This window comes from Neolamprologus multifasciatus, chromosome 5 (assembly GCF_963576455.1).
Source record: "Neolamprologus multifasciatus chromosome 5, fNeoMul1.2, whole genome shotgun sequence".
NCBI lineage: Eukaryota > Metazoa > Chordata > Actinopteri > Cichliformes > Cichlidae > Neolamprologus > Neolamprologus multifasciatus.
This window is the reverse complement of record NC_140443.1, coordinates 33526859-33542721: the sequence shown is the minus strand read 5'-3', so window position 1 is coordinate 33542721 and position 15863 is coordinate 33526859. Positions and strand designations below refer to the sequence as shown.

The 15863-nt window shown below is 41.0% G+C and overlaps 1 protein-coding gene across 5 annotated transcripts in view; it reads left to right on the top strand.

Annotated features, from left to right (window-relative positions):
- Positions 1-239: 239 nt before the first annotated feature.
- The window catches only part of klhdc8a (kelch domain containing 8A), a 65809-nt gene continuing 50185 nt past the window's right edge, over positions 240-15863 (top strand). For 2 of the 5 annotated variants that reach the window (XR_014874105.1, XM_085159574.1), the window contains exon 1: positions 240-5135. Coding sequence is in view for 2 of the 5 variants with exons in the window: in XM_085159574.1 (XP_085015700.1) it covers positions 5030-5135 (106 nt within the window). In the remaining 3 variants the exon portion in view is untranslated. The remainder of the gene's footprint in view (positions 5136-15863) is intronic. The other 3 variants (XM_085159578.1, XM_085159579.1, XM_085159576.1) reach the window with 3 other exon arrangements.

The following is a 15863-nucleotide window of genomic DNA, read 5'->3' as shown; positions in this document are numbered from 1 at the left end:
TGGCGCAATAAGATATTGTGACCTAACCTACAATCTTGTGTTGCATTTCTTTTATTATAACATCAATAAGCAGCACAAAAGTGTAGCGCGTTGCTTCTAAGCCTATCTGAGTTGAGCAGAAGCCCAGCATAACCTAAACAGAATGCAGCCATCGTTCATTATTTTGATTCCAGCTCTGCATTTCCTGCTTTGATGTAAAATATCATAAGAAAAAAGATCAGCTTATGTTCCATGTTAGTGTGCAGGGCTATGTCTGCTCCAGAAAATAAGATCTAAGTATGCTTTAAGGAGATCAAATAGATATCAGTGAAACTGGAAACTGCATTACCTAATTCCTAACAGCGCCATAAAGTATTCAGACCATCTCCTCATCTCAGCTCAAAGACCAGTAATCTTCTGCTCCTGTCTATAAGAGACGCAATGTCTATCTCTTCCACTTCAAACACTTCAAGTGTGTCAGTGGGCTCTCCTGTACCAAATATAGGTTAACACACATGCCCCCCCTTTCGGATTATACCGTCACACGGAACGAATATGAACTTGTGCGATGAAAACTGGAGATGAATGCTTCATCTCTGACCCACATAATGGCGATATATCAGGCTGGGTAAACGGATCTGAGCCGTGTTACCGCCTGCTCCTCCGCTGTGAGCTCCCGGTGCGGTGGGAGCTTTTAGCGGCGCGCCTCGTCTCTCATCTTCCTCCGCCTGGACCTGACTCTCCTCTTCCATCCTCTCTTCCTCTCTCCCTCTTTCCATCTCGGTACCAGAGGGAGGAGAGGAGGGAAAAACTGAGGCGACACACGCCGGGAAAAGGGGCGACGGAAACGGGAAAAGTAAGTAGCTCCGGAGGGGGAAATGAATGGAAGCGTTATCGCTCTCCCTGATAGACGTGACTCCCGCCTCAGTTGGGAAGTAATGCTGGTACTTTAGCTAGCGCCGTTTCAGGACTCGTTCCATTATTCAGGCGACACGATGGAAACCTCGAGAAAGTTACCTGCTCTTAACTTCAGCTAGTGGCTGTGACTTGGTATAAGTAGGCTAGCGGCTCCATAGTGTCCGGTAGGCTAACATAAAAACTATTTTAAGAGAACCTCACACATTCATTGTCCCTTGAGAGTAACTGTTGTGTTAACTGAAGTGCTTTTATGTCTTATACCAAACTTATTACTTCTTCCAAACCCTGACTTTACACATTGAAATATAGTTTCTTGTACGTCCTTAAGCTAAAAAAACAGCACTTGTCAAATGGTTGTTCAGAGATTTGAAGAAAGGGGAGATATTGGTGATAGCACTAAAGAATAGCACAGAGTAACAGTGAATGAGAGTCCAATATTATTTAAAAAGTAATGTAGTGAAGCCATGGGCAGCTAGTGGAAACCTGTGCTGTAAGGTGAACATTCATAAAACAAGTTGCTAATTTATTGGATAAACTTGGGTAGAACTGATGCAGGCTAAAGAAGAAGCGGTGGTTCAGAGGTGGTGGTGCTTGGTTCCTTTAGCATTTACGAACAGCCTGTTTACTTGTTGTCAAATGGGGCCAGTGTCAAAAATATGTGGTACAAGCAGTCTGTGGGCTACTGTTGCTTGTGCTGCTGTTGGCCCATCAGCCAGTCGGAGAGAAGAGCAAAGTTATAACCTACAAAGGGGTGAAGAGAAGCAAAGTGTTAAAAACAATGAAAAGTGTCCAGTGCAGTCACAGCGTGTTCGAACTGTATTTTTTAAAATTTTTGATGTGTTGTTTTGTGTGCTTCTCCCATTCCTGGTGAACTCTGCTGTTCCCTTCCCTGTCGTGGCCCACTTGTCAACCAGTCAGCGTTCGACAGCTGCACAGCATCATCCATGTTTAGCAAAGTGCAAAAATCAGAAAGTCCTTACTGTCCCTGTATTTAGGAATACAATGAAATTTGAACTTCTGCTCCTATTTGCTGCAGTAAAATAAATAAACACATGTAAACATAACAAACAGTTCTCATATGACACGTAATAATATGCATAATGCATGAAGTAGCATCAAGTGCAAGATAAACATGCTAGATATAAAATCTGGGAGTTATTTGGGGATTTTGACAAACTGTACAGGAGCAGGTTTGCATCATTTGAAAACCCCTCTCCATAGACAAATACATACTCAGACAGAGTTGCCGTACACACACATGCCTGCCAAGCTAAAGGTTATGAGGGTATGCACTGGGGATTCTTATAGATGGCTATAACTAGTGGATGAAATGTTACTATACTAGTAGTACACTTCTCTTGCTCTTCTCTAATTAGTTTTAACATAAAGCTGTACACTCAAACCTCAAGGTATGGTTCATGTTGAGGTATTATTAGGTTCCCATAAAGTTGTAACTGACTTGGACTGTTTACCTGTTTTTTCAAAGTTCACTAGTTCTCTTTTCCAAAACTTTTTCCACAGTCTGTGAAATAATGATTGATGATGATGGATCCATTGTTACAGTCCTCATGACAGTGATGACAGTGAATATAACGACCTTCCAGGCCTTATCTCAAAAGGTCACTTACTCAATATTCACCACGCTTGTCTGTCTTCAGTCTGTCTAGGTTCAGGCTCAGCACAGATGTAAAGGAGGAAGAATGACATTTCTTTCTCTTCCCTTCTCCCCCAGGGAGATTGTCACTCTTCTGCTTTCACTCTTTGCTCCAAAGTTGGAAATTCTCAGCTCAGCTTACACTTACATAAAACATGTCGAAAAACCCCAGGAGAAAGATTGGTCCCTTTGCTCAGTGTTAACTACTGTTTCAAGTCTAACAACTACCATGTCAATTGGTAGAAGAAAACTTATTTAAAGAGTGATCACCCCTTGGTGGCCATTGAAGAGACTGCAAGTTTAGGCTTGGTCATGCAGGTCACATGGGCCCAGAGACTAGTTGACGAACCCTGCCAACCCAGACACTAGGGAAAAATGTGTGTTCCTCCACTGGTTGGGAAGTAGTTGCTGGAGGTTACTGGTTGCTGCCAGGTAAAATCTGTTGCAAGAAAGGTGCTGCACCAAAGACCGTCTTGTAATTGCTTTGTTTGCGAGCAGATTACAGTGGTTGCCCATAGTTTGCGTAGAAGATGCCAACTTGTCTGCAAACACTCAAAAACTAACCACAGAGGTGTAGTGAATCTTGTATTGTGTGTTGTATTGCAAACCTGAAACAGAGACTGTTCCTCGTCAAAGTACAAATATGCCTTACTAAAGAAATCGGCACATTTCAACTTACAACTTTAAGTTTGAAGGGAACTATTCTCAGTTTCCAGTTTGCGCAACCACTCCAGTCAATGACCAAAGCAATTGCAAGGTGGTTTTTGTTGCAGGGCCTTATACCTTTTCGTGACCAATTTCAGCTATCAACTGCCAGCAACATCCTGCAACCACTTGCCAACCAGTTGCCCTTCACTTAGCTACAGCTTAATAAAGGTTAGGCCATTATTTTTTACAACATCATTTTCAATCCCACAGTAAGACTTTGACCCCATCCTGTAACAAGAGAAACTATAGTAAAGAGATCATTTCTTGCAAAATTAACATAATTTTCAACTAATTCTTCCAATTATAAGTTAGATTTTAAAAAATAAGAAAGAAAATAGAACGTTTCATTGCACATCCTTAAGGTAAAATATAGTTTAGAATCTACTAATAAACTAAGAGTATAGCAAACAACACAATACATTTAAATATTTAATTATTGTAGAAGAACCCCAAAAGGTTGATTCTGTTCATCTGGACGTAGCGTTTTCAGTGGGAGAAACATTTCATCACTCATCCAAGTGACTTCTTCAGTCTCAGCTGACTGCAGGTTTCATCAACCTTATAAACAGTTTGGGGAAACCTGATTTCCCCATGGACATGATCAGTGATCTTTGATTAGTGTTTGTTAGTCAGTGGTCATGACAACCCATTGTTCATTCAGGGGGCTGGTTTTAGTCATTGTGCAAATGTACTGTTTATAAGGTTGGGGAAACCTGCAGTCAGCTGAGACTGAAGAAGTCACTTGGATGAGTGATGAAACGTTTCTCCCTCTGAAAACGTCCAGATGAACAGAATCAACCTTTTGGGATTAACTCACCTGGATGATTGAGCATGCATCAAGATACTGTCGAAGAAGAACGTTATGGAAAAACTTGAGTAAAATTGAGTTTTAATTATACTAAAATAAACAAGTTTACTGCATTGTAAAACTGAAAATTTAAGGTTTATCATCTGCCTGCAGCCTCTTTCTTATCCACCTGTCATGCTTCTCCCTGAATCTGCAGCCCTTCACTTCCTCAGCTCTGCTCTTCAGGCCTGAAACCCATTTATTTTCTGCTCTGCATTTTACTCTTTATTTGCTCAGATCAATTCTCCACACTCAGCTATGTTTTCCTTGCTGCTCCACAGAGCCAGAACCACACCGGTCCTTCGTGTGTCTTTAATCTGCTCTGTCACGGCTCAATGTTCCATCTGTGACCTGCAGTCCACTAGCTACTACGTTAGTGATAACTGATGGCTAATTTTGATATCGGATAATTGCTAATAGTTAAAAAACGAACTTAAATGTGTGCATCAGCCAGGTTAACATTTCTGATTACTGTTTAATACTTCAATGTTGGTGAAACCGGAGCTTTACTGACCTCTTTAAATGAATGCTACTGTGTTGTTCAGTGTTATGAATATTAACTACTCTGTGCCTGTCTGTGTGCAGCAGTGCTGTAAAGTTATGTGTCAGCTGGAGGAGGCAAAGATGGCACTGTTAGCATCAATATTGTTGCAAATGAAAATAGTAATTTGATATTAATTTTAGCATTGATTCACATTTGAGCATAGATTTTTTTGACAACTCATCTGTACGTGTCCATTGTAGCCAGCCATTGTAGTGAACTTAATCAATGGAAAGCCCATCACATGCCCAAATGGCCTGCAAATGGTCAGTCCACTTGCCTAACATGCTATTTTAATGGTCCCATGGTCCCTACTAAACAGACAAACGAGTTTGAGTTGGTGCAATCTTTGAACAGGTCATGAAATCTGAGGATTCTACACATGTATAAGACAGTGAGGTGCAGAGTTTTAAAGTACCAACTTCTTGACTTCACAGGTGAGGCTGAGAGATTACCCAGAGCTTCCTCTGTGGGATTCCAACCTGAAGGTAGTGCCATTACTTTTCTTCTAGTTGGAAGGCTTCACCTCCAACACCTCTGCTTTTCTTTCACTACAGCTCTTCTTCCTGCTCGCATCTTTTCCTGTCTACACATGCATTGATTGGTTCCTTGTGTGCGCACACCCACATGCTCAGACACACACATAAATAGCATTTCAGCCAATTGTTGTGCATAGCTCGCAGTGGTGCATTATGTTAAATCAATGCCTGCCTCGCTGTAACACCAGCACACCCATTATTCGTAAGGCAAACTAAGGACTGAGCTCCTTCCTATTGATGTTAGCAAGAAATTTACAACTGATAATACTGTGTGTGCACACATGTGTGCGTCAGTGTGTGTGTCAGTCAGTGAGTGCTGTTGGGATGATGAGCCATCTCCTGACAAGGCAAATGGCACTTAAAAATATCAATCTGGCAGTAGGTCTCCACAGTCACAGTTTTGTTTGACAGCTGGTAGCACATGCTTTGGGTGATATGGTTGTGTTGCAAAACACACAGTAAACATGTATGTCTATGCAGAGTGAACTATTTTACATTGTTCACCAGCCGTATGAAGAAACTCACCAAATGAACAACAATTCAATTCAATTCAATTCAATTTTATTTATATAGCGCCAAATCACAACAAATGTCGCCTCAAGGCGCTTCATAGATACAGAGAAAAACAACAGATAATAACATTTTGCCTAAAATCAATGTAACAGTGAATAGTCACATTAGTTTAGTTTTTATGCACTTCAGCACAGAGTCAGTCTTTTTTGTCATTTTTGCTGTGAAGTAAACAAAAATTCATTTGCAGGTAACATTTCTTTAACTTGATAGTAACAGTAAGGACACTGTACACTGTAAAAAAAAATCCTAAAAAACAGTAATATTCTGGCAGCTGGGGCGCCAAAATAATACCAGAAAATAACAGAAAATAACTTTCCCATGAAAATACGGTTATTTTCAGTAATGACAATACAGTTTGTTGCCCTAATTTCACATGGGATTTTGCCTTTTTCAAGTGCTTTTAAACATTAAATTAGGAACATTTTAATGTGATTAAACAATGAAATTACCTATAAACAAGGTCAATGAATGCGGCAATATGAATAATAATACTTAAACGTACAGAAATATACAGTTAACAGTTGGTTGGTAATAATGGATTGCATTTATATAGCGCTTTTCGAGACCCTCAAAGCGCTTTACAATTCCACTATTCATTCACTCTCACATTCACACACTGGTGGAGGCAGCTACAGTTGTAGCCACAGCTGCCCTGGGACAAACTGACAGAGGCGAGGCTGCCATATCGCGCCATCGGCCCCTCTGGCCATCACCAGTAGGTGGTAGGTGAATTGTCTTGCTCAAGGACACAACGACCGAGAGTGTCCGAGCCGGGGCTCGAACCGGCAACCTTTTGATTACAAGGTGAACTGCCAACTCTTGAGCCACAATCGCCCTAAATAACATTATTTGATGTAAAAAAAGTTTATAAGAATCATTTTATATATTTTTCCATAGCATTACATTTTAATTTAACAGTTCCATCTTTCAAATAACGGACAAATATTTGTGAAATTATGATACATTTGTGAATGTATTTTAACAATCTAAATATGCACATGTACAAACAAATATATTTAAAAAACAAGAAAATTATGTTTTATTACATTTACAGAGATTTTACGTTAATTTACATTTGAAATGTAAAATCACAGTCTATTTATGTAAATTTAATGATATTCTAGAAAAACACTACAAAACTATAAAATGCACAATAAAATACTTTTAATTACAATTTTTTTACAGTGTAGTCCTGTAGTGCCTTGAACGCCTCACAAACTGTCTGGGAGAAACATTTTCATGTCGCGTTCACTCATCTTGTGAATGATTTTCTGAAATATAAAGTGAAACTGCAGGATTCTTTCACATCTCTTTAGTAAATCAGAAAATAAACTGCAGGGCTGCACATGTTTTAACAAAAGGTTCTTATCTTAACTAAACAGTCGAAGCATCGGGAGCAGGATTAGCAAACACTAGGTAATGAACTGTGTGTGTGTGTGTGTGTTTGCACAAAAGTCCCCAGGTTAGATCTTTCCTGCCGACACAAATTGGTTGCTTTTTTGAGTTTTTGTTTTTTTCTTTTTGTAATATTGGCCTGTAGCCTCATTCTGCTCTGTTATGTATGCAGTTTACTGAAACCAGAGTGTAGCCTGGCTTACATGACTCTGTTTTTCTGCTGCAGCCTCACATGCACCTGCGCTGCTTCTGTTTTTGGCTCATTGTTGCTGTCCTCATTATCTGTGCCCGAGTACATTTCAGGCCGAACTGTATACCCGTCAGCCAGTATACAAGTCGGTATATCTGATTACTGTACTCTCAGCACTGTCTGCATACTGAGTAGCATGGCAGCTGAGTTAGCTGTGATATGGAAACAAGTAGTGTCTCCACCTATGGTAGTTGTCTAGTTTGTTGAATACATGGCTGGAAACAGTATTGTATTCACTTAAAATAATGTCTTGGGGTCACAGTTGAGTCTATATTTCCCACAGTTAGGCTCTGTTGGTGGTTTTAGTTGTGGTGCATGTCCATGCGTGGAGTGTGGAGTGTGGAGTATGTGTGCCCAAAAAGAAGTCAAGGTTTTTTCTTTGTAGAGAAATAATTTTGCTTTCCAAAGGCATTTTAATCAGCACCAAAGAAAACTCACAAGCAGCAAAGTGATAACGTTTTAGAATGAAAAAAAAAAAACAAGAATCAAGCGGTGTGTGGATGTGTTTAATTACATCATTCAACAAGCAGCACATACTTGGTGTGTTGGTCTTCTTAGAGGCCAGCTCTTCTTTATCCCACAGCTGGTGGATCAGCAAGCACAGATGTAGTGATCTGGTTTTGACAGGGTCCCACTTTTACACTGATAGTGACCTGAGTGCTTCATTAGAAACACTAGAGCCCAGCTTCTCCCGGCAGTATATTACAAGGTGGCCAACACTCACTCATGTCAAACTCCATGTTTCAGCACCAGCGTAACATCATAAATGTTGAACTGAAGACTAATGTAAACCAGACTCTAGTTTCACACCGTTTTCCAGGCTTCTTTTTTTCACTGCTAAATCCTGATTTTATAACAAAAAGAGGTTCACTGACAAAATCTCCGGCCACACTTTAAAGTCTTGGTGATTCTGTGATTTCAGCAGTATTCACATGTTGAATCTTCACTCAGAGACACAGTGTGAAGTCCTATCAGGATATAACTTCTTGTTAGCGGCTGTACTGACGATTTGTAGTCAACAGTTCTTTAGGATTCTACATCGTCATGAACTGTCTGAGTAACAGTTTAAAATGGAGTGTTTCCGACAGAGGCTGAACGAAGGTCCTGCAGCAATGTACAGTATAAAGACACAAGTGTGTTCAAAACTCTAAAATGTAACTTTTCTAGTTATAAATACATTTTCACAGCTGTTTATTCGACTGACAATGATGCTTTTTTTTATCGTTACCAAAGTTGTAGCGCAGCTTCCTGTGTTTGATGAGGTGCAGTTTGTGTATAATCTATTCAGCAATAGTCACAAATAGCAGAACGATGCAAATTTCTGTCTATTTACTCAACACAGACTCATTGCTGTTGGATTGTAATTCTGCGTGTTTCAGTGGTGACTGAGCATGGTAGTAAGCCAGAAATAACCCAGGAAGTACACAGCGTACTTTATTTAATGAATTATAACGTAAAATAATAGATACCGTAATTCCCAGACTACAGAGCGCACCTGATTAAAAGCCGCATGCTCCAATTTTAGAAAGAAAATCAATTTTGTACTTGTACAGGCCGCACCGGATTTTAAGCCGTATGCGTTTCACTCGTAATATGAGATATTTACACAGAAACATTACACGTGAGGCTTTTTAACGTTTAATTTAATCCGTAAGGTAACATAAACGTTATGGTAACATACAAAAATACATACTGCAAATGCTTTTTTTCCTCGAAAAGCGCCTGTAACACGGCTACCGTTAAGTATACGTACGTATCAGTAACACACAAATTAGGTTGCTTATGGTTTTTTTTACGGAACAGTGCACAAACAACATTACAACGTCTCTTAACAACCGGTAAAAATATATACCGTATATATACTGCTTATCAATTTTATTGGTCTACTGTTACCAGACAAAATGCATTAGCCGCACGTCAGTATAAGCCGCAGTGTTCACAATGTGGGAAAAAAGTAGCGGCTTATGACCCAAAAACTACGGTAGTTAGATTACTTACAGAGCAATCAACAGTTGTGGACTGCAGCTGATGCCAGTAGTTCTGTTTAGCTTGGTGTGCTCAGCTTGTGTTACTGCTTTCAACATTTGATATTTATTCAACCACAGCAGTGGTAGTTACTTTACCACAGGTAACTTGTTAGAGTACTTTGTAGTGTAGTTTGTTCAGAGTCTTTTACCCTATGGCGTGAAACCCATACTCTCGGCGTGACAGCTCATTGAGAAAGGATATAGTACTCTAAATGCAACACTTTGTACGGTGCCACACCCAACACACCTGATAAAGCGGTTACACACACACACAGTCTCACGTTATTTTTGTGTTGCTCACTTCTTTTCCGAGCGTTTCAGTGGAGGGTGTTGCACTTAGTCGGTGGCTGATGAATCTTTTACCGCTCAGCAGGTCTGTAATTACATCTGACCTCGCTCAGCCACAGCAACACGAAGTGGAAGAAATTTGAATTTCTTCAGGTCAGGTCAGAGACTTACTTTGGTGAGTAAAAAGGGTCTGCTTGAACTCACAGTACACAGCGTGCTAAATTACTGTGTGCAGCACTGGAGCTAGTGATCCTCAGGGACCTGTAATGTTAGTCTAAGTCTTCTTCTGCCTAACAAGGTGAATGTTGCTGTACCACAGCAGGTGAGCAGCGTGTTACTGCGCATCTGTCTATGAGACAGGAGGAAAAAACATGCCAGCCTGCTTGCTGGGTTAAAATTTTCAAGTACACTAACCTTACCTCCTGCTGATTTTATATCCATACGCCCAGAGGAGGGGTGTTACAGTCCTGCACCCTTAAACGCGCCTCCTACACCTAAACCGTTTCACTCTATATAGAAGTGCAGCCTGAAAAAAAATGTCCTCAATATGCACAAATGCGCTCACTCTGAAAGTCACCCACTTAAATCTTTAAAGGCTAGAAGTGCAGCTAACACACGCGCACGGACACACACATACACACACATATTAAACCATGCTGCAGTAAAGGAACCGTTAGGGAGTTAATTCCAATTCTGCTGACAGTAGATAGGTTTTACCATTCTCTCTCACTATCACATAGTAATTACTTATAAGGCCACAGGGATTATGATGTCCCCAACTCCCCTCTGTAATAGAGCTCTTGCTCCATATAACCCTTTAGCTTTGCTTCCCAGTGTCTATCATCCCCCTAATTAAGCTGTCCCTCCCTCTCATTATCGCTGTATGTAATATCCTCCAACCATTAACTTAGCCCACTTCACCCACTCCTCACCATTACTAACCCCTCCCCCCTCTCGCTTCTCCTTCAGCTTTCCTGTCTTGTTTTTGTGCTTCTCCCTGCTGCTCTTTTCTTCACTCAAGCCTTCACCACACTGCCACACTGCATCAGCTTGGTCTAATTCGACTCCTACACAGCAGTGAAAGGAAGCAGAACCACAATGCCCTGAATATACCCGTATTTGAGTTCGGGGAGTGGGGGTTCGGGGTGGGGGTTGCGTCTTCACTGACACAATACAGTACAGAGATAATTCGATATGTATTGGCCTTACGTAATCAGCCACGTTTTTTGGTGCGGGGACATCATGTCCAAGCATACATCGTGCTTCATTTTCTCAGCTCTGATCATGTTTGCTGTTTCCTAAGTGCCTGCGTCTATTTCCGTCTTGTCTCCATGGCTCCTGTCGCAGCCACATACAAAATGCAGTTGCATCTTCAGATGAGCTGATCCACAGCTTCGGCGTACTCCACCTCTCAGCTGAAAACACATTAAGACGTTTGTGCATCTGCGCATCGAGGCACGGCTGTGTGTGATGAACGTCCCCTGGGATCTGTGTCCTGTTCTTTGTTGACTCCATAGTCCGCTGTTTCCTTATTGGTGGCTTTTGAACAGTTACTTGATAGCTCGGTTAAAAACAAACATCTTTATTAGTTGACCTATGAAGATAATGAAAAGTATTCTTTTCTAAGGACTGTGTAGCTGTATCTCTGTAACTGGGAAAAAAAACACCCCAAAAATAGAAAAAGCAGGAAATGTGTACCGATTTCTAGGGTTGTGTTTGTTTTCATTTGGTTTTTTTTCTTGTTTTCATTTGTTTTATGTACATTTTAATTATCCCTTCATTCTTTTCATTTGCTCTCTACTTTGTTTTGGTTGACATTTTCCTTGACTGAATATCTACTTCACTGCAACTTACTGGTATTCAGTAATCTTTCACCCTCAATCATTTCATAAGCAGTTTCATTTTTTCACAGTTTTTAGACTGCATGACTCAGGGCATTATCATTCTCAGCGTGTAACATACCGACGATTTGTCACACCCGAGGCGTCTCTTAGTAACGCAAAAGGTATCCGTCCACGTCCTTATAAAGTGCTCTGGGTTCTCACTATACTCCAAAATAGCAGAGGCTCAAGCCGTCCATTCCAACACAAACACATGAAAGTATCACTGATAAATCAACACTAAAATAGCTTCATGTTGTGGCCGTTACAAAGTGTATTCCAAGCTGATTCAGGATCTGAAAGTGAACAGATTAAGGTAATAGTGCTTTGTTATTATTATTATTATTTTTATTTCTCATGTATAGATTCATTCCCACCTAGAGCAGGTCGATATGACCAAAAATATTTATCACGATATACATTTGAAAATTTGCGATAACGATATAACTGACGATATAATTGACACTAGGCAAAATACTTTACAACTCCACAACTTTATTAGTGCAAAAAAATGTATTTTCACTTAAACTAGCAGCTGTTTTTTTATGTGCATTAAAGTTATGTAAAAATGTAACAGTGCAAATTCCTTGCTGACAGTTTAACCAAAAGGCATTTCCAGTGGAAATTGACCGACATATCCTCAGCATAACCATGTATAATATCCACAAAACTTACAAAGAGGTTATACACACACAATATGGTAATATTATGTTGAAGCACAGTACGTATCACTCCGCGAGGCGCCTGCCTACGATAGCCGTAATGCTCCGACAATCCATCAAGCGGTTGGTTCGTAGCTTAGCAAAGTTGTACTGAAACATTTGACAGATTTTCGAGCGCCATGTACATAAAATCGTTTCAAGGTCAGTAAACGCAACCAGAATTCATACATAAGGCACACGGGATTATAAGCACGTGCGCATTCGCTGTCAAAATAAAAGACGCGCACCAGATAAGAAGTTGCAACGCGCGTTTGCGTACATATAAAATGCACTGTTTTTGTCCGCCAGAGTGGGATTTTCACAGCATATTCTGCACCACATCTCTGTGCGTTCATCATTTTTTTGAAGCCAGCTCACCTCCTGCAACCACTTTTCCGAGAATACGCGCTTCTTTTGCGGTTCGGACTCCTTCTGACATTTCTGTGTAGGTGGAGGAACACCAAAGTAACTGCTTAAAGGAGCTTCTTCGACATCTTTAAGAGTTCTAAACAAATGTCTGTCCTCCTCCAGAAAATCTTATGTACACAAACGTGCACTGCAACTTCTTATCTGGTGCGCGTCTTTTATTTTGACAGCGAATGCGCACCTGCAGACCACTTATGTGCACCCCTGATTTTAAGGGGCACTGCCGATTTTCAGAAAAATCAAAGGATTGATTTTAAGTGTGCCGCATTTTCCAAAAAACACAGTAATAACGACGGCCCGCTAGCATGCTCTACCAAAAATAGTGCTTTGTTGTGTATCTGACGGACGAAAGCTAAACCAGCTCCACACCACTGATGTTGCAGCATTTTTACAAACCAATTCTGGTTCATCCGTTTCATTGAACGATCCGCTTTCGCCCTTCTCAATCTCTGTCGCCGCCATGCTTTTTCCGCCATGTGCGTATGAAAACAAAAACACTGCTCATGCGCGTTTTACCCATATTCTATCGCAATATTTCATTTTCTTATCGTTGCCCAACATTATACCGATATTACCGTGAACGAGCCCTATTCCCACCTACTCTCATTCCCAATGTGTAAAATAGTGACGATTTGTCACAATCGTAGCTATTTTACGCATTGGGATGAGAACCTGTTGCATCACTAGGTGCTTAATTTTATATACCTGTAGCAATGAGACTGGAAACTGGAGACCATGTTCACAGTTTTGAACCAGCCACTGTCAGTCCAACAGTCCGTTTTTTTTAAATTGAACAAAAAGTGACGATAAAATATGCTAATAAGCACGGTTTTCAGTCTGTAATGTGTCAGTTAAGTGATGGTATTGGTGTTGGTAAAGAGCTAGCAAACACAGTCAGCTAGCTAAGTTAGCTCAACCTTTGTCCAACACAGGAATGTCCTTTTTCTGTGATACTAGATCTACATGATGCTACACTTGCTAGTCATACATGATGCTCTGTGTCAGAGCAGTGTCCAGATGGTTGTGTGCAGCTCTGACTGTTGCTCAACACAACTTAACAGAAAATCCACCACCTTTTGGTGACCACCTAGCCAAATTCTTAAGGAAGCAGACCACAAAATAAGAAGAAATGACAAAACTCATGCAATCCTGTGACTATACTGGCTATAACCAGCTGTTATACTATACTGGAAAATGCTGTGAATGGCTGCATCCTGATATAAGAGCGTCTTGTCATGTTGTCGACCACACATAAGGATTTACGTCAGCTTTGACACTAAGGATTAGTTTTGTAATTAAACAGGTTAAATTGGCAGGCAACCTGACGTTAGGTGACTTCTCCCTTCATCACAATGGGGCAGCTTTTTCCTGCTTGATAGGTGGTCAGTGTGTTTGGGTTTTAATGGACCGGTGGAGTGTTGTGAAAGCCAGAGCAGGAGAAAGAAATAGGTGCTCTATTTTCTCCCCCTTAAAAGCGGCAGTGTTCTCACTTTTACTGCATCTGCCAGCTGAGCACACAGACACGCCCAAACACACTCGAATAAATGACACATAAAAACCATAAGGACAGCCAGAGGGAGGGAAACACAGCGATCTGTTTGCCTTTTAAATACAGATAAGAGAGACGCCAACTGCTCCCCAACAGCCTCGGCCAACAATCAGCCACAACTGATTTAGTCTCTGCTCGCTCATTACAGGACCTGGACCCTGTGCTGGCAGATTTAGGTTGCCAGTTGACTTCATGGGTGCGAGCACAGACACAGGAACAGCTGGGCTGGAGCATTTTGTAATTTCAGTCTTGTGTAAATATGTAAATGCTAATATAGCATAGCATGATGGCAAGCAGCAGCATAGTTTAAAGAAGCTCTGGTGACAGCAGCAAGATAATTACACCTCATTGTGATTTCCTACCACAGAGTCTCTGCTGAAAGCATTTTAATAATGATAGCTCATGGTGTGTTTGTTTGCATACAGCGGAGATGAGATTAGTGAAGAGAGCACCCTTTGCATCTCTGGAGGCTGAGGGATGTAGTCTCTCCTCCTCCTGGCCTATTGATCTAGAGGTCAGCTCAGATTCACACAACAGAGTGCAACCCATAAGCCATCAGACATGTTCATTTTTCCCTGCTTTGTGCAGGTTATTGTCTGGAGCACTAAATCAGATGGAGCTGGGCAGCCAGGAATGCCAGAGCCTCATCTAATCTTCAGGCTGATCAGTGGCAGGGTTTTGGCTGGGAACAACAAGGTGATTCAGCCGGCTGTGAGGAGCTGAGCTGTGGATCTGTCAGCCGGAGAGGCTGAATATAGTAAGACTGGAATTTGCCACATGTTCTCTTGAGAAGACCTATTGCACCTCAAGCTATTACAGCTAAGAGGCTGTGTAAATGTCAGGTAGAGTATACTGTGGCTGGCTTGAAGTAAAGCAGACAAAGGCCCTGCTGTCCGGAAACTCCTATCCAAAGGAAGTTCCTCTTTAACTTTCTTTAACTAACTCCTTCCAAAGTGTGCACCTCTCTTCATTATAGCAGTTTTGCATGGCTCTCCCCAGACATTGCCTGTCAGTGTGTTTCACACTTTGTGTTAGCGTTTTCTTCATGTGAAGTCTGAGCTTCTTTAGCTTTCTCTGTCAGTGTCAGTTCAGCTATGGCAGCTCTTACTGCCAGTCCTTCTAATCATCCCACAAGGAGCCACAAACATAAAACCCATTATCAGCTTCTGAAACCAGATCCTGCTAAAGAAGTGCTAAAAGAGGCTTTTAGGTAGTGTGCTGCTCAAGTTTAGCAGTTGAATATGGAACAGCACTGGTTTTATTAAAATGTCACAGTGAGAACTGCGTGTTGCTGCGTAGGGCTGTTCGATATAACGATATACATCGGATGATGATATAAAAACATCTATTGTTTGTTTCGTGGTGTCGCAAAATAAACAGTTTACAGCAATATTTTTCATCGTTTTGATGGTCACTGTAGTGGCTATATTAATTTCTTAAAGTTCTCTCTTTCTCTTATATTTAATATAACCACACTACTGACGGACAAGCGCTTGTTTTTATGCGTTGTCGTTAGCAACAATGACCGTAAAACCATCGCGTGTCCGCTTGTTTATTTTCCACATAAACCTTTCACAATAAAGCTCAA